This window comes from Dipodomys ordii, unplaced genomic scaffold (genome assembly GCF_000151885.1).
Source record: "Dipodomys ordii isolate 6190 unplaced genomic scaffold, Dord_2.0 Scaffold28, whole genome shotgun sequence".
NCBI lineage: Eukaryota > Metazoa > Chordata > Mammalia > Rodentia > Heteromyidae > Dipodomys > Dipodomys ordii.
Window position 1 is genome coordinate 1242881 of NW_012267244.1, and position 19764 is coordinate 1262644.

General features: G+C 36.2%; 1 protein-coding gene across 1 annotated transcript in view; it reads right to left on the reverse strand.

The window, feature by feature from the left end:
* The window catches only part of Adgrv1 (adhesion G protein-coupled receptor V1), a 447493-nt gene that overhangs the window by 375403 nt on the left and 52326 nt on the right, over positions 1–19764 (reverse strand). Inside the window, exons 24-32 of the mRNA XM_013015810.1 lie at positions 18937–19066; positions 15014–15094; positions 13146–13285; positions 10868–11477; positions 7851–8066; positions 6339–6554; positions 5438–5682; positions 3901–4082; positions 2320–3131 (exon numbers count right to left, since the gene is read on the reverse strand). Coding sequence (XP_012871264.1) covers positions 2320–3131; positions 3901–4082; positions 5438–5682; positions 6339–6554; positions 7851–8066; positions 10868–11477; positions 13146–13285; positions 15014–15094; positions 18937–19066 — 2632 coding nt within the window. The remainder of the gene's footprint in view (positions 1–2319; positions 3132–3900; positions 4083–5437; positions 5683–6338; positions 6555–7850; positions 8067–10867; positions 11478–13145; positions 13286–15013; positions 15095–18936; positions 19067–19764) is intronic.

The following is a 19764-nucleotide window of genomic DNA, read 5'->3' on the forward strand; positions in this document are numbered from 1 at the left end:
GCTATGTACATATGACCAGATAAGATAATGTTCAGTGAAATGAACCCAAGATAGGGACACAAGTGTTTTTTTTTCTTTCTTGCTATTGTTTTTAACATATTTAAAATGTACTATGTGATTTTTTTTGTTTCTCTTGTATGTTCTTCTATGGTATAACCCCTCTCTCTTTTCATTGTATTTGATTCCGGTGCCCTGCATCTTGTATATACATTTTTCTAATTTGGGGAGGGGAAAGGAAATAACAAAATGCTGAAATAAGGATACAGGTTGACCCGTTGTAACAATGAGATGTACAAGACACTATGTTGAAAACAAACTTTACAACTTGCGGGGGAGGGAGGAATGGTAGGGGAAAAACAAAGGAGGAGGTAACAATACTTGATAGGAAATGTACTCATTGCCTTACTCATGTAACTGTAACCCCTCTGTTACAGTAGTTTTACAATAAAAATTTTTTTAAAAAAAAAACATGGTTTAACATTTTTGGTCTTTAGTCAAGAACATTGATCTACCTGAGCAAAATGTAGAAAGCAGATTGTTTAGAAATAATTCCCTTAAAGAGAATGGTAGCTCAATTTCATTTTGGCTTTGTGATGCATATTTTAATCACATTTTTCAATCCAACACCTGCCTGAAAGGGTAAGAGTATTCGGGGAATGGTGGTGAAATGGGGAACTAGAAATGACAAAAGCCGGGCAGGGATGGCTCATACCTGTAATCCTAGCTACACAGGTGTCTGAGATCTGAGGATCCCGGTTCAAAGACAACATATGGGAAAGAAAATCCCTGAGACTCTTATCTCCAATAAGCCACTCAGAAAACCAAAAGTGGCACAGTGACTCAAGTGGTAGACTGCTAGCCTTGAGCTGAACAGCTGAGGGACAGCGTTCAGGCCCAGAGTTCAAGCCCCACGACAGACAAAAAAATAAAAATAAATAAATGATGAATGTGTGCATAACCAGATAAGACAGCACTAAGTGCCAGGTTCCAGGATGTGAGAGCATAAAGAAAGGAGGAAGAAAAGGAATTCAAAGAGCAGCAAAAAGGACCAAGCAATCAACTTTGCAGTTGTCTGTAGGAACCCATTTGTAAGGTGACAATAATTCATCCACTCAATAGTATTTTTAAAAAACTTACAAAAAAAATAGCTGGGTACCACTGTCTCAGTCTGTAATCCAAGCTACTCTGGAGATGGAGACCTGAGGATCATAGTTCAAAGGCAGTCCAGGCAAGAAAGTTAATGAAACTCTTATCTCCTAGGCATGGTTCTTGAGCTCTTTTTGCTCAAGGCTAGCACTTTACCACTTTGAACCACAGAGCCACTCTGGTTTTCTGGTGGTTAATTAGAGATAAGAGTCTCATTTACTTCTCTGCCTGCACTGGCTTTGACCTGAGATCCTCAGATCTCAACCTCCTGAATAGCTAGATTTATAGGAGTTAGGCAGGCACCACTGGGATGCGAGGTAGTAGTAATTTTATAATGCTATTATTTTATAAGATAATTTTCTTTGCAGTTATCAAGACCACTGAAAACATAACCATTATCTCTCTCTTTAACACATTTTCATTATTTCATTTGAAGCAGAAAGGAATGGCACCAATTACTGACTATATCTTTCCATCAAGCAGAACATTGACCACTCTCACTCTTCTCCAAATCATTTACCAGTAAATAATCATTATAGAAATATTTTTAAAATTGAGTTAATTTTTTTCATTTTCTTTTTTTTCAATAAGTTTTTTATTGTGAAAATACTGTACAGAGGGATCATAGTTCCATGAGCAAGGTAATGAGTACATTTCTTACCAAGCATTGTTACCTCCTTTGTTTTTCCCCTACCATACCTTCCTTCCCACCTCCTTGTAAAGTTTGTCGACATAGCGTCTTGTACATCTCATTTTTTAAAGTAATTCTCAAACATGTTTTCAAAAGTATACTGTGTATATATCATGACTGAAACTTAAGTTGCCAAAAAAGGTGTATGTATTAAAAATGAAATAACAGTCCTGGTGGCTCACACTTGTAATCCTAGCTACTCAGGAGGCTAAGATCTGAGGATTGCATTTCAAAGCCAGACTGGGCAGAAAAGTCTGTCAGACTTTTTCTCCAATTAACTACCAAAAAAAAAGCTGAAAGTGGAGCTGTGGCTCAAGTGGTAGAACACTAGCCTTGAGCAAAAGAAGTTCAGTGACCTGAGTTCAAGTCCCCGGACCAGAGGGAAATACAGAATATACACAGTAGGAATTCTTATGGACATTAACATAAACATTGGCTATAATATCTCTACCAGGTAAGACCCATTTAGATCCATGACTCACCTTCAGCAAAAGTTAGGAAGTCTCCAGCACCTATGAAATCTAAACCTTCAGTAGCTGTTCCCCCAACCACACGCCATTCAACTGTCACCTGGCCTAAGCTGCCCCCGGTTCTGTGGATCACAAACTCCACAGAGGTTTGTGGCTGTTCCTGCACTTCAACAAAGAAGCCATCTTCTGAGGTGTTAGGGCTGATGCTGTAGATAACAAACACTCCGAAGGCATCGCCATTTAGGGCTATGACAACTGCAGAAGTGTTTGGCTGTCCAATGGTTGGCTGGTTTTTAAAACTGGCTGTGGTATTGATGAGGTGAACTTCAAGAAGAGAAATTAGGAAGCTCTCATCCATCTCTGGAAAATCATCAGGAAGAATAGAAACTGTGAGGTTTGCAAATTCATCACCCTCCAGCATGACGGCCCACTGCCTTGTCATAGGCTCGTAGTCAGTACCAGCCACCGCCTGACCACTGAAAAGAGATGCTACCCTGCTCATGTTTTTCTTGTAGGTCCAGAAGTCTGAATTGTTGACAGTTAGGCTGACCCATGATGTCATCCAAAAACACTGGGGACCCTCAGAAGCACTGGAAAATGAAAATGCTGAGCAAGCATGCTCTCTGAGGCACAAAGTTGCACAGGTATCCTGGGGTTTCCCCAGGGTTGAGATGTTCACCCAAGTTCTCCAGAGCAGGTCAGGCACCCCTTGAGTTGGTGACTCATAATAGGATAGTAAATCTTGACCTTCCTCAACTGCAAGAGCCACTACATCAATATCAGAAGTACTGTAGAAGAGCAACAGCCGACCAAAGTGCCCACCACTAAAAGATGGAGGACAATTAAAGACAGGTTAAGAGTGGCATATGATTACACACAGAGAAGAGCAATGCTGACTGTAGTTCTCACTCTTTCTACTGTTTACTCATTCAAGCACAGTTATATTCCCTGAGCATTTCTCTTTTCACATTTTATTTTCTCACATAAGGAAATCATCCTAATTTTCAGTGAAATAATTCTTATTTTTAATCAAGCTATGAAAATACTTTAGAAGGCACACAACTGGCATCCACTTTACAATTTCCAGGCAGAGTTGCAAATTTTAATTTTTACTACTAGCGTCCACTGAAATGAAGTTAATAATAAGAGCATGAATACATTTTGAGAAAACATCATTTCTTGTCAAAAGATCTCTCAAATCTATGTATTCTGTTTCTGAGAGACCTCAAGGGACACTGTGCCAACTCACCAAGGAAATACAGGAAGAAAAGAAACCCCATATCTACCCCAGATATGTTTTAATCAGTTGGAAGTTAGTTATTTAAGTTTTTGTTCTAATAGGCCACAGATTAAGTCAATAAATTTCTAAGACTGAAAGCACAGTGGTGTATCATCTATTACCTATTTCACTAACAACTGAGACAATGAATATTATGGGGTCTTTCTATCAATAGATATGCTTCCATTGACATAATAACCTATCATAGAAGTTACAATATAGAAAACTCATCAAACCTCAATTATCTCACTGTAGATGAATCCTTTCCCACCACCACCCATTACCACATGGGTGCAAGCAGCAATCTCATATACCTTCGCCTGACAGTTACGTTAGCATGGGAACTTCTCTCCAGAGGCTCTTGAATACGATAAACCGACTGAACAAAGGCTACTGTACCGTATGGATTATCATTGGCAGGAATAACAATGCTTGCCACTCGATACAACCCAATAGTACCTCCACCAGAGGCATCAGTGAGCTGCACTTGAATAACCTAAAAATACAGTGAAAACTTCTTAACAGCATCCTAGTTCTGAAATCAGAGTAAGATTGATGCAGGGGAAACAAATCAAAACATATCTATACAAATACAAGAGCAAAATAGAGTAAACAATGCATTAATACCATGTTTATTAATAGATATATAATGATATGCTATCATCAACTTCTAATAATAAAGCATGATAATACACAACAAATATAGGCTATTCAAATCATGTAATATTTAGTTATATAATCATGTGTAACCATTTTAAGATCTGTTTATGTTTATCATTACAGTAACTTAACTTTTATGGCCTAAACAATTTTTTATTTAGAAAAAAACATTGCATATGCATTTTAGTGGAAAGTTAATCTATTATGTTTGATTTCAGACTTTATGATAATAGAAATTCTCTGACAAAAGTGAAAAGAAGCATCATGTTGACATCTGAATTTTTAAAGAAAGATAAGGAAATATATGTGATGCACTGTATTCATAAACTGATTTGTTGAATGGCAACTCCTTTGTACAGCTACCTAAGAAAATAAGACTACTCAAAAATTTATGTATTCATGAATCACTATTTTAGCAGAGAATAATGATACAATTAGGACTCAAAAGAAATTTTATGGACTTCTCATCTATAAAAAGATGACACTATTAAAGAGTAAGTGTCATTACAAGGAAATTAAGTTGACAACTAGGCTTTCATAATACTTGGGCTTCAGAAAATAAAGCTGTCTTCAGCCAATATGTCAGTATTGGATCCCAATGGAGCTCTACTTTTCCATGCCACATTATTTCTTTATCCTGAAAAAATAAATATCTGGAAAATACATCTAGTATGCTTTTCATATGGTAAATTCTCAATAATGGTTGAAAAGGAATAATTAAGTAGTAAAAACTGTACTCAATTAAAATTGGTTCATACTTAAGACAAGTGGAGTATGGATCCAAATTAAGAGCTTATATGAATTACTGTTAGGGAAAATGTGATCAATGTATATTATCTGCGTGTATAGAAATATCAGAATGCAATTTCCTATTTTGGACAATCAATATGAAAATGTGAGTAGGAGTTTATATGAAACAAATATAGCAGAGTTAACTGTAACTGCAATACAATTTATCATGTAACCATGTTGAAAAATACAACTGTATTAAAAAGCTTATGCAAGTAAGTTGGTATATATTCACAATCTATTTCTAGACTATCCCTGCTTATTTATTTGCAAGGATGACATCATGCTAGCATACTTTGGGCATTCTTACAGCAATAATTGTCACAGAAAGTCATCTATTCTAGTCATTATAAGACAAGGCACATATTTATAGTGTCATTCTATGCTAGTCAGTCCTCTCACCTCTTCAATCTCCGGAACGTCGTCAGCCAGGACCTCTAACAACAAGGTTTGAATGGTTTCCCCAGGGGCAAAGGTCACATTACCTGAGACAACTCGCAGGTCGCCAGTAGCAAGCTGTCCATTAATGGTGGCAACCCACTGAACAGTAACATTGCCGAGTGTCCCAGAATTTCGAATTATTGGCAGGTTTACCTTCACTGAGTTAAACTCAGATTCCTCTACAATAAGTTTAGTAATCTGAAATTCTGAAGGGCAGACAAAAAGGAATTGACTTCAGATACAAAGTAAAAGTGAAGCAATACAGAACTAATTGAGCATCTAAGTGACCACGCCACATGAAATCAGACTACTGGGCAGTACACAGGTCAGCAGAGCCTGTTAAAATTCTCAAATTGGTTTTCACTGTGATAAAAGCACAGGCATAAACTCAGATGAACACAGGAGGCTTAAGTATATGTCAGACATGGGTGAAATTAATCCAATGATCCTTGTGATAAATATCACAAGACCAGCTTTTGTCTTTAGGATTCTTAATGTTGTTCAATATTTAGCTGATAATACACAAGAAAAGAGAGTTCAATTTTAACATATTTTCCTATTTATTCAGAAAGCCAGGCCTGAAAAAAAATTTTTTAAAGAATTACCCCAAATTCACAAAACCTATTTAGAAGCCAGATCTGGCTCAAAATCAGTGGTTTGTGATTTTCATATTTATGATTTGTTCTATTTTTTAAATACCCATAACCACTGCCAGTTACTCTACATAGCATGTCTTATATATCAGTAACATCACATTAAAATCAACATCACATCAAATCAACTCTGAATTTCTAATTTTTTAAAAAGGTCATTGTGTATGACTTTCAACAAACAAATAAAAAACACAAACTAGTCTGATTACCAAACAGTCCATAGGGGTCATCAGAAGCCTCAATAATAATCACTGTTTCTGTTACAGCCCCTAGCTTGGCTCCTCCTGTTGTTTCATTTAGCAGTTGCACGAGAAAAGTTTCTTCCAGCTCAGGGTAGATGTCATTAATGATATAAATTGGCACAGCTTTACTGGTCTCCCCTTCTAACAAGACCACATCTGAAGAAGCTATACTATAATCTTCACCTTCAAGGAGAAAAGGTTAAGGATTATTATTCTGAAATATGATATGCATTTCATAAACATTATTAAGTATCAAACCATATGGATACACTTGGGCAGATTTTTGGAGAGTATTAACTCTATTCATCATAAACAAGATATTTACTTCTCAAGCTAGGAAAACACGAGGTTAATAAAATAATATGATAATGGAAAAGATTCCTAAGAGTGCTCAAGTTCATAAAAATGAACTTTCAAAAAAATGAACATACAGAGAAAGAAAGAGGGAGAGTTTCATTGCCATAAGATTGCTCCTTACCTAAATATATATATATATATATATATATATATATATATAGGCACAATACTTTTAGAAAAAGGAACAGAATTCTAACTTCCTTTCTACAGATATGGCACCCAAGCATCAGTGATGCAGGCAGCATGATAAAATTTCCTACAAAGCTGTGGAGTGCTGTTCAGGATAGCAGGGCTGTTTCTGGTCAGGCAGTGGATAGGAAAAGAAGGAATGCTTCTATGGACCTCCACCCCACCTGTTAGTATATGAGGTATCTAAAGCCAGTGGAGCATTCCGGGGATCAATCATCCCTAAATGTGAACACATACCACTTAGGAACAAGATGAGTCTGGTTTATTGTCTTTTTAAAAAGAATTATATCCAGATAATTTATTTAAGTAAAAACCAGCCATGATATCCAATCTGTTCTTGTTCAGGTTCCTCTGAATGGGGCCTAAAACATTCTACTTGAATTTATTTTTGAAAAAAAGCATGCTCTAAATGAGATAATTTGACTACTACTGAAGGGAGCCTTCTAAAGTTTACTTTTGGCAATATGATCATTTTGCTTATACATTACTGCTAGCCACTGACTCATCCACCATCTTCATAGATAAAGCAACACACAAAATAAAGGAATCTAGCAACAATGCTCTTCAAAAGCATCATGAACTCAATGGGCTGATCATTTTATGACATTCCTCAGTTGTCACTCACACAGGAGTAGGTTTAAAAAACAGAGTAAGTGCAGAAAAAGCTGATGCTAGCTTTAATTTTCTTTCCGTTGTTTCATGCATAGTTTTGTCATCACAGCTTTTAATGTATATGCTGTTTACCATCAGATGTCACAAATTCTACAAATTTACTACCACAATATATATATGAATTCTATATTTGTATCTGAAAAGATACGAGTATTGTTGTTTTCTACTAGGATTTTCGAATTACATCTTTGAGTGAGTTTACTGATCAAAGACACATGTCCCTCTACAACATTTCACTCCTCCCTTGTCAACTATTCGTACCAGCAATTGAAGTTATTGGCACAGCTTTGAACTTCACAGAAACATCTGCAAAGGCTCCTCCTGTTCTAGTCACGTTGACAATGGGTCCAATGTGATTTTCTGCCACATGAACAAGAGGTGCTGAGAGCTGAAGGGTTCCAAACGCATCATCATTGGCAATGATAATTACATGGGCTATCGTTTCTGCTTTGGGACCAAGACGAGGAGAATCTTGAACTGAAAGATAAAAGAAAAACTAAGGTATCAGAATTATATGAGCTGCCTAAACATCAAGAAATTTCAGCAAGATTCCATTAGCTAAGCAGGATCCTCATGCTCTCCATATTTAATTTTTAAGAGCTGACTTACGAAAATGGAGACACACAGACAACATAAATAGGAAGTTTATATCATAGGAGTAATTTTCATTAAAAATCTTTAGAACGGCTCCTGTACAGTAACATTTTAGTATGGCAAATATTTCAAAAATGGTAGTTCAAATATAATTGATAGTCAGTTTATATGGTATCACAAAATATAATGATGAACCTATGCTATTCAACTAGTTTACCAGTTTCAGAAAAGCAGCACTGAAGTTACAGAGCAGGGTAGGAATGTAACTTGGTTCCCAGAGCTCAAAGACTAGCTACAAACTACAGTCGCCCTACTAGGGTATAGAACACTAAATCTGATTCCTTCTGACTGCACTTAGATTGGCTGCGCTTGGATACCTGTTGTCCAGTCTCCTCTCCCTACCCTCTCTGCTTTACTTAGCCTCTAGTGGTCACTTTTCTCTAGTTAGAAATAACATTTTTTTAGTTTCCACATATTAGAAAGAAGATGCAGAATTTGTCTTTCTGTGCCTGATTCATTTCACTTCACATAATGTTTTACATTTGCACATATTTTATCACAAATGACACAATATTTTGTTCAATTTATAGCTAAATAATATTCATATACATATCACCACATTCCCAATTCACCTGCTGATATATATTTTATAATTATACACTTATATTACCATGCATAATTGTGCAATTGAGGAATGGCCTGGGGTCTTATATTAGTACCTGTCAGAAACCATCAAGGGTGTACAATGAGAATGTGCCTCATTCTCTCTCTATATACCTCCTCACCAACTGGGTGGATACCATCTGTCATCCATAGCCAGGCATCCTGAACCCTATACCTTCAACAGGTTCTGATCCTGGTCTTCTTACATTTTTCTTCTCATTCATGAATGTTGATGGCTACATTCTCAGCAAGGTAGGAAAGACACTACTAGTCTCTATACCAATTAAAATTTGAGTCACTGTCTCACAAATTAACACTAAGTTTTTCTTTATCCTACATCATAACTATTCTAATGCTCCTCAAGTATTTCTCATGGTTCTACCAATATATCAAACACATAATGCATGTTAATTATTTCTGATGTTCTTCAAGTATGCTTCATGGTTCCAACAAAATATTAAACACATAATGCATGTCAAGTACTTCTATGAAGTGCACAAAGATTCTGTATATACTACTTTATTAATGCTAATTGCTCAGATTTGTTGGAGACATACTTCATTTAATCCCCATAATATAGCTATCTTATGGGAAAGAAAAATGGGTCTCTAAAAGCTTATGTCCAATAACTTGGTACTCTACGATAGAGTGTGTTATCAGGTTCTAGTCAGTTGTATGTCATATTCAATCTTGATTGTATTTCTGTTTCAATAAATGGTGAGGTGCTTGAAAGCTATCTGTGTTTTATAACTCCTACTAGGACAAATAATTGAGTTTTATTTTAATGTTTGCTCTTATTACTGATTTTAAATCTTGCTTTAAAAATATGGGATATTTTGTGGGGTTTTTTTAAAGTTTAACTATAATCACAAAATTTAAAGACAGCAACTACAAATTTCCTTCTATAACCTTGGACAACAATTGTTTAAGTTGTAGATAAAGCTTTTCACCCAGTATTTCAGTAAGGTGAAACTTAGTTATTAATCCATGGTAGAACAGAATCAACATGTAGAGAGCTTGGAATCTGGCTTTTTAGGCTGCTAAGTCCATACAATTTCTCAATTTTCACACATCTTTGCCCCTCTCCCATACATGCTTCATGCCAATACAACAGGTTTTGACAGTAAGGGAATCCTCTAGAAGTAGATCAAGGTAAGAAGTTCTCCTAGGACTATCCCATGACTTTCCCCAATTGATCCTAGAGTGTTTTGAACTTACAGCATGAACAAGGATAGTAAGTGCTATAGTTAAATTATATAGGAGCATCTCAAAATTCACTCTGGGAATGTAACTGGTTTTTAAAACATAATTTCCAGACTCAAGGATGATAATATACACCTGTATTTCACACTGTTCAGTAAGCAGAAATCAAGAGCATTGCTGTTTCAGTCAGCTTAAGCAAAAAGACTCCATCTCAATAAACAAGTTGGAAGTCAGGTGTCAGTGGCTCACGCCTATAATCCTAGCTACTCAGGAGGCTGAGATCTGAGGACCACTATTCTAAGCTAGCCTGGGCAGGAAAGTCCATGAGATTCTTATCTCCAATTAACCACTAGAAAAGCAGAAGTGGCACTGTGGCTCAAGTGGTAGAGTGCTGGCCTTAAGCTGAAGAGCTGAGAGATAGGGCCCAGGCCCAGAGTTCAAGCCCGATGACCGACAAAAAAATAAACAAGTTGGGTGTTGGGTGTTGACAGTAAACACTACTATCAACTACTCATAGGCTTAAATAACAAGATATCAGTCCAAGGTTTGTCACAGGAAAAAAACAGGTTCCTTCTCTAAAAAATAACTAAAGCAAAAAAAAAATGGGTAGGGGTATGGCTCAAGTGGCACAACAGCATCTGCTTAGTATATTTGGCTCAAACCTCAGCACAATTTAAAAAAAAGTAATTTCATAGGAAAAAATTTGTTCCACTTTCAGTTGACTTACAGATAAAATTTTATGACATAATGCTTTTAAATTAGTGCTATTCTATAGGATTTTCCATTCTAGATTTATTCTAACACTAAAGAATACTTACTTGGACGGTTCTGTACTTTCTCCAATAAAGTACAATTGAGTAGTTCAATAAACACAGATTCTGATCTTTCTGGTTCTTCATCATCCAAAATTGAAATAGTTATTGTTGCCTCTGACTGATTAGCTTTGAAAACAGCAAATCCAGAAGCTGATGTATAGTCTTTCCCTTGAGTTGCTCTAGCTAAATTTGGTGGAAAGTAAGGTGGTCTTTCCATGTCATCTAGAGTTGCATATGACACGATGACTTCTCCCATGAGGCCTTTCAACCTAGTTATTGACAGTGTGATATTCTGAGTTGCCTCTTCAATTTTAGTAGGTTTATTTTCCTCTGAAAAAATGAATACTCCATAAGGATCATCACTAGCCAAAACTATTAATGTGGCATTAGTAAGAACTCCCAAAGACCCACTAGAGACACGAAGGATTGACACAGAGAATGCTTTGTCCAGTTCTGGAATGTCATCCGGTAATATTTCCACAGTGATGTGGGCCTTCATCTCTCCAATCTCAAAAGTGGTGTTACCATAGGTGAGGGCAAGGTCCCCATCAGGATCGGAGTCTATGTTCCAGTGCAAAGTCACCTGCGATAGAGCTCCATGACTCCTCTGAACCTACAAACATGGTTCAAAAGAGGAACTAATACAATTGACTGAAAACCTTATGATGATATAATAATAATAACAATACAATAACTTATATCTTCTGTTATGTAAGTTCTGAACAGTATAAAATGGCCACCTACTGCCCATTTCTGAAGAACCCTTGGGCATTCTTACAAAAGAAGAGTATTTAAAAAGTGATAGTTCCATAAAACCACAAACTATTTAGCTTCTAACTAAACTATAGCTCTACATTATGTCTAGTTTTAATATGTATCAGGAATCAAAGGTTATTAGCATTTTTTTAAATTTAGGAATAAATCATGAAAGCTTTTATATTTATAACAAGAAAAATGTAAAGAATCATTGTAAAGAATAGAACAGTAATATTTATCTGAAAACTTAGTGATGACATTCATTTTTAAAACATTTTTATATTCAAAACAACAAACACATCAAAAAATATTTAAAGTATAATCAAAATTCCTGTTTTTCCTAATTTATTAAGAAATAAAAGCTTTAAAAGTATCCCAAATTAATCTGAATTTCTATTTCTAAGAACAATTTTTATTTCAACTTAAAATGTGATTTTAACTCAAAGTAAAATTAGGGACAATGATGATTTTCGTGAGTGTGTAGGTGCCAGCACTAGGTCCACACGCTCTCACAACTTTTTCACTCAAAGCGGGCACTCTATCACCTCTACTTTAAGCTTTTTCCTGGTAAAATGTCATACATTATCATAGGTTGTCTTCTGTGGACTGGCTTCAAATCAGGTTGCTCAGATATCAGCCTCCAGAGCAGCTAGAATTACAGGTATGAGCCCTAGCACCCAGCAGGGACAATAACCTTTTTAAAAAAAGTTGATATAATGTGTCCTTTTTCTTAATTCTGCTCTCTCCTAAGTATTCTTTTTAAAGAAACAAAGTTAATTCCACGACAATATTTTGAAAATCTGACATCAGAATATAGAGGATGTCTTTGCTTGACTTTTCTGCAATGTTTGTCTAAAACTGAGAAGGCTGGGCAAGTTCTCAGTTCCTCTGAGTCCCTGAACAATAGAATATTTCTTAATTTTTGCTGGACCAAAACAGATACATACGCACATACACTCATACCAACTATGGAATAGTTGTTGTTGCTATTGCTATTCACTGATAATTTTCTTTCCTTCTGAGAAAAAGACAGAATAAGACTCCATTTCATCCATTAACTTCAGGCATAATCATGAAACTTGTTTTGACCATGGAAGTCTAAGCACTAACTATGAAAATTGTTCCCAGAAAGAAGCTATATGGACACCAGTGTGTAATCAACACATATATCCTCCCTGCAATCTTTTAAGAAAATATGAACAACTGTTGAATGATAGCCTCTTACTCCAGCTTCTTACTCCATAAATGCAAAACAAATTTTTATTATACTAAGTGATAGAGATTTGGGGACAGTTATTACTACAGCCTACCAGAACTAAGGCATAGATATCAATACTTACAGTATGTATGGGAAAATAAACCCATATGCAAAGTTAAACACAAACATAAAATAAATTGCCAATTTATACTATAGGTCTGTGCTCATTTTTATTCCCTTACACAGAAAAATAAAACCCCCCTCCATCAAGGAATGAAACAAGGGAATGAAGGGAGAAACAAGAAACGAAGGGGGAAATATACTCACAGTTAATAAAACAGTGCTGTGCCCATCTTCTGGTTCAGTTCCATTGACAGAGAGCGACTCAGGACTAAACTGAAACACTCCATGAGCATGGTCAGAGGCTGCAATTGTCACTAGAATCTGGGATGCCACTCCTAGACTGGCTGCATGAGCGAGTTCCCACAAACAGAAAAGAAAAGAAGGAAGAAAAAAATGAATCAGTACTTTACAAACCACAAGAAAATCCAAGGAACAACTTCTTGAAAAGAGTCATTCCATTCATTGAGTACATTCTAATTTGTTTGAGAAAGAAAGGCAGACAATTATAGTGGCTGCATAGGTTCATACTTTCACATGCTTTTCACTGATTTGGCACCAGTGGGATACACAAGTGCTGAATGAGTGCTCAGGGATGAATTAGGAAAACCTGCTTTTCATTTTCATTCTCTGTGAAAGAGAATTCTCTTCCACATGGAGCCTACGAGGAGCATCTCCCACGACCTTTGCTGACCTCAAACAAGCACATCTTTAGGAAACAGTGATTTCTCTACCTCTGATTGTAGTCAGTCTCACTGAACAGATTCTTAGTTTCCAAAGAATATTAACTTTAATTCTATTTATTCCATTGCATTTATCTTTCCTAATCCCAGCCAGATAGTCCAATTCTATAGCTAAAACATGTTAAAATTCAAAGAAGCAATTGATTTTTTCCCCAGGAAGAATGTTTCTTTTATATTGTATTGATGTCTTCAGATATCAGTAAACTGTGAGCAATATTAAAAGCACTAAAGTAACTAACAGAGGTTCCATGAGGCTCTGTTGAAGTTAAGATCAAGGAAAGGGGGAAGTGGAAGTTCTAACAATGAATGTAAAACCTAACATTGGGTAAAGGGATGTTAGAAGATTAGAAAGTGCTCTCCTTCAAGAAATGAGCACTCCAAACGTTCTCTTCATATGTAAAAATAATATCTGAAACCTGAGGTCAGTGGCTTGTGCCACTGAGATTGAGAGGATGCTACTTTGATGCCATCCCAGGAATTAAAAAAGCCCACCACCCTCCCTCTCAATGGAATGATGCATGTGTTGATGTGGATCTTTTAGATTAACTAGAGTGGGAACTGTAACAGGTGAATTGTGGCAGAGACTTTATCTAAAAAATAATCAACACAGAAAAAAGCCATAGGTGTATCTTAGGGGTAAAAGAACACTTGAGTTCAAACCCCAGCACCACAGAGACATAGATAGGTAGATAGATGATAGATAGATAGATAGATAGATAGATAGATTGATTGATTGATTAGATGATAGATAGATAGATGAAAGCATTTCAATATAGAAATTCATATAGAGTTGAAGTTAAAAGCTGAATCATGTTGGTATATAAACTGCTTCAAAAGGCACCTTCTTTTCAATATTCCGCCACTAATGGAAAATTACTCTGTCCATATGTTTCCTTCCAAATTTCACATTTGTTTTGATTAAATCTTATAATAAAGGCTTCCAATCTTTGCTGTACAGTAAATAAGTGTGATGGATTTCACAGGACGATACAAAAGCTTCAATCCATCTCCTTTTAGGATTTAAAGCTATGCACCGTGTTTTCAACAATTTTTTGGTAAATTGAATTAAAAAAATTCTATCCAGTCATAATTGGGAAGTGACCCTAGGGTAGACAGGGAAGAGAACCTGGGTATCACTGTCAGGGAGAGATGGAATTGCATCACTTTCTACCTGGGTTAATGACAGCCTAGAGTAAATAAAGATTCTGTCATAATTAATGAAATAAAATATATAAAGGATCTATACCTAGCACAGATTAGTATTGTCTTTCTTGCAAAGAGAAGGTAGAATAAAAACATTCACTGTTAACGAATCTTGCAACAGCTGCTTACCACGTCTGTGAATAGGCGGAATGAAGAATTCCAGGTCCCCATCTCCACTACCACTGCCATCAACCCTAAAGAGCTCAGGCACTTCACAAGGAGACACACAGAGACACAACCCACACGACACACATTGACACAATGAGAAAATGAAGAGTTCTTAAAATGCATGATGCAAATTGAAAATGCAGGGACATTCACCCCATGGTAGGCAGCCTTGCATAGAGGAGATCGTTTTAAAGGATGTGCCTGTAACACCAATCACGTCAAAGTACCAAAATTTCAAGTTTCAAGAAATACTGCATATATATTATAATTGGCATTTTAATTGCCAGTAATTCAAATATTTTTCTTTAAATCCTCACCTGTTTATAACAACATAAATTGTTTTCTAACCGTGTGACCCTTTAAAAATGCTTGTGCATAGATAATCATATGCTTATGTCTGTGACAGTAAGCTTATCAATCACAACCAATTCAGTATTAAGATAATCTAACATTGTCCCACACCACACACCAGCCCCCACCCCACTACATTCTCAAACTCAATCTCCTTCTTCTTTTCACTGACATTGTGGGAAGAGTCCTAGGGAAAGGAGTAATAAAATTCTACTTCAGCTATGGTTCCAAAACCTTCCAGAAAACACTTAACTTCTTAGCATTTTACTTTCCTCACCTACAAAACATGCTACCTTACATAGAAATGTTGTAAATATAAAATAAAATGATGGCAAGTAAATAATATTATAAAATGTAGTATGCCATGACAAGGTATAAGAACTATGATAAATACAACATAGTTATATGTCTGATAAATCACATACTCTAACCCTAATTTTGCCAAATGGTTACAAAGAAGGCAGGAAGAGCAGTGATGATAGAATGGAAAAGCAGAGCCAAATACAAACAGATGTGCTGTGTTATTGACAGACCAGTGTAAGGTCTACTCTGCCAAAACTTCTGTCTTTCTCCTCATCGTGACTGGAATGTACCAAACACAAAAAGTTTTTCATGCCACAAGTGTGGCATCCAGGACTTGAAGTCTGAAGAGGCAAAATGAATTTCCTGTAGGAATCCAATGTATAGCTTTGTTCCCATACTATCTAGAAGCCATGAGACAGGTGTGTGAAGTCAATGTCATAGATATTTTGGCTGGCATAAACATCTATTATTAATGTTATGGCTATGTTATATAGAATCAGCATTAGACACCGTGTGGAAGAAAGAATTCTCCCTTGATGATCAAAAGAATTTATATCTGCAAGCTATTTCACATACTAGGCATGAGTAGAGAACTGAGAGTCATGGTCAAGATGCTATTTCTTTCTATCTCGACTCACTGACAAAAAAAAATAATAATGCTCTGACATTACTGCTTACAGACAGCAAGAGTTCACATGAGAATTCATTTCCAACTAGTATAAAACAACTCGCAATCTAGAAATGTGAGGAAATGTTTCTACATAAAATCATAAGTATCATGATTACAAGAAACACCATAAGAGCCAGACATTGGTGGCTCATACCTGTAATCCTGGCTACTCAGTAGGCTGAGATTTGAGACCACAGTTTAAAGTCAGACAGCCTGGGCAGGAAAATCCAGAGACTTATCTCAAATTTCCCACCAGAAAATTGGAAGTGGAGCTATGGCTCAAAGTGGTAGAGAGTGCTAGCCTTTATAAAGAAGAGCTTAGGAACAGCCCTCAGGCCTTGAGTTCAAGCCCATGACCAAATTAAAAAACAACTTAGAAATATTTGGTTCAGGGCCAAGATGAAGCTAGTGAATACATGTTTGCCTAAGCATATAAGATACCCTAAATTCACTGGGTGCCGGTGGCTCACGCCTGTAATCCTACCTACTCAGGAGGCTGAGATCTGAGGATCACAATTCAAAGCCAGCCCAGGCAGGAAAGTCCATGAGACTCTTATCTCCAATAAACCACCAAAAAACCAGAAATGGCACTGTGGCTCAAGTGGAAGAGCACTAACCTTGGGCTGAAGAGCTGAGGGACAGCGCCCAGACCCAGAGTTCAAGCCCCACAACTGACCAAAAAAAAAAAAAGAAGCCCTAAGTTTCAGCCCTAGCCCTACAAAAAAAGCCTGTTATTGAATGAGAGCAAATAATAGTCGCTATCAATTTTTAGTACATAAATATTTTTAACTGTAACACAAAGGGAAACTTTCAAATATAATAACCTTGTCAGCAGTTTGACTCTGAATTGGAGATATAAAGACTTGATCCTGGAGGATAAACATTGTTTCTACATGCTATCTGCTACACAAATCATCTAGTACATTTCCCTATCTTTTGCATTTGACAAGCTGTTGCACAGTATGTTTAATCCCTCTAATGACTCCAAGCACAACCTCCCTCTCATTTGTCTTCACCTGGACTTTGATATCAGAGAGAAATTGTACATATGTATCCTAAAGTCTCACTTTCTACAAAAAGACAGTTTTAATATATTCTGCCTTACTCAATATCTCTCTTTAGATGAATTTTTTACCATGAATCTCTTTATGACAATAGTGTAGACATTAGTAATAATGAGATAATATTGCCAGTTTTTGTAATAGAAGGGACTTACATAATAAAAAACCATACTAATTCTTATTTTCTTATTTTACAAAGATAATTCAGTGCATACCATAACCATTCTATAACATCCCAGTACCAATTGACAATGAAACATCCATATTTCTTCAAAGAAATGTAAATAGGTCACCTGAACAAGATAGTCTAACTGCATTATTTACTTTTAATTTTAATTTTATTTAATTAATTTGCTTAGGTCAGTCAAGGGCTTGAACTCCTGGAAACTGTTCCCGGACTCTTTCACTCAGGGTTAGTTTTCTACCACTTTCAACCACAGTGCCACTTCTGGTTTTCTTGGTGGTTGATTGGAGATAAGAGTTTTATGGTCTTTCCTGCCTTGGTTTGCTTTGAAACACATTCCTCAGATCTCAGCCTCCTAAGTAACTAGGATTACAGACATGAGCCACCAGCACCTGAGTGTCTAATCTCATTTTAATGGAAAAGTTTTGCCATATGAGTTGTAACTCCAAAGACCTTTGATAATCAATGCTTTGATATCAGATTTGAGAATAAGATTTTATTGGTAATCATGTTATATAGATTACCAAAAAGGACAAGTTTTCACCTGGAGAGAGTTTAATAGAGCAATTATAAGAATTCACAAAGGGAGGAAAGATGGCTTTAGGGGTAAGTAGTGTGTACCCCTAAAGTGACAACTCGGGTGAATGACAACTATAATTTAGTGATTTAGTAAAATTGTTCCACTTCACTCTAAAACTGTATCTATTTTTTTTCTGTTGATCGTGGGGCTTAAACTCTGGGCCTGAACACTGTCCCTCAGCTCTTCAGCTCTAGGCTAGTGCTCTACCACTTGAGTCACAGTGCCACTTCTGGTTTTCGAGTGGTTTATTGGGGATAAGAGTCTCATGGACTTTCCTGCCTGGGCTGGCTTTGAACCATGATCCTCAGATATCAGCCTCCTGAGTAGCTAGGATTAAAGACGTGAGTCACTGGTGCAGGGCTCTAAAACTGTATCTACTTTAGGATAGATGAATGAGTAATAAAAAGGGAAATAAATGATCAATAGGTGGAATCAATATAAACCACATATACAATTGAGAATTAAACAAGCCACATGAAATTATGAATTGGCCATAATGAAACTAATATTCAACATTTATGTAGAGAGATATGAATTTTCTTTTTATAAAGAAAATAATCAGAACTGTCTGTCATAAATCTTAAATGATTATGACTTTCTGGCTATTCTCTCTAAAAACATTACACATAAAAACTGTAAGAACACTTAAAAAGAATCTTTGAAACAGAATTTACCATTAATTTATAGTTAACCCATAGTGGATGGACAAGCAAATATTTGAATTATCAGTCTTACCTCCTCCCTCCAAATTTAACAACTCAACTTTAAAAGATTTTTCCAATTCAGGGACAGAATTATCAGTGATGTTGACAAAAATGTACTTATATCTTTCTCCTGGTTGAAATTCCAGTGTGCCATCTACACTCTGAAATGGAAATGTAAGATTTCTCTGTTAGGTTATAACTATTCTCTTTAGAAAACTGCAAAATGAGGGAGTTGCTATTTGCTAGTATGGAATTGATATAAATACTGAAACAGAAGAACATACATAAAATACAAAGCTAAATACATTTCAATGGAATGAACTCCAGGAAATGGAACAGTTTTATTGGTGGTAGTGGTGATGGTGGTGGTGGTGGTGGTGGTGGTGACAGTGTTTGTTTTTGCTTTGTGTTTTTTATTGTAAAAATACTATACAGAGGGGTTACAGTTTTATGAGTAAGGTAATGAGTACATTTTCTATCAATCATTGTTACCTCCTCGTTTGCTTTTCCCCTACCATTCCTACCCTCCCCACTTTCCCAATTCCTCCTCCCCCCCACCAAGTTGTAAAGTTCATTTTCAACATAGTGTCTTGCACATCTCATTTGTACAATGGGCCAACCTGTATCTTTATTTCAGCGTTTTGTTATTTCCCTTCCTTTCCCCAAATTAGAAAAATGTATATACATATTTCTTCTGGAATTGTAAAAGGGGGGGTGACAGAAAGAAGAAAAGGTGAACAAGTGCAATCATGCTTCTAAGTATACACTATGTGGAAAATGACCTATGTGGGATAGGAGGGGGAAATTGGAGGAAAGCAAAGGAAGGAATGGCATTATCCAAAACGAGAAATGTACTCAT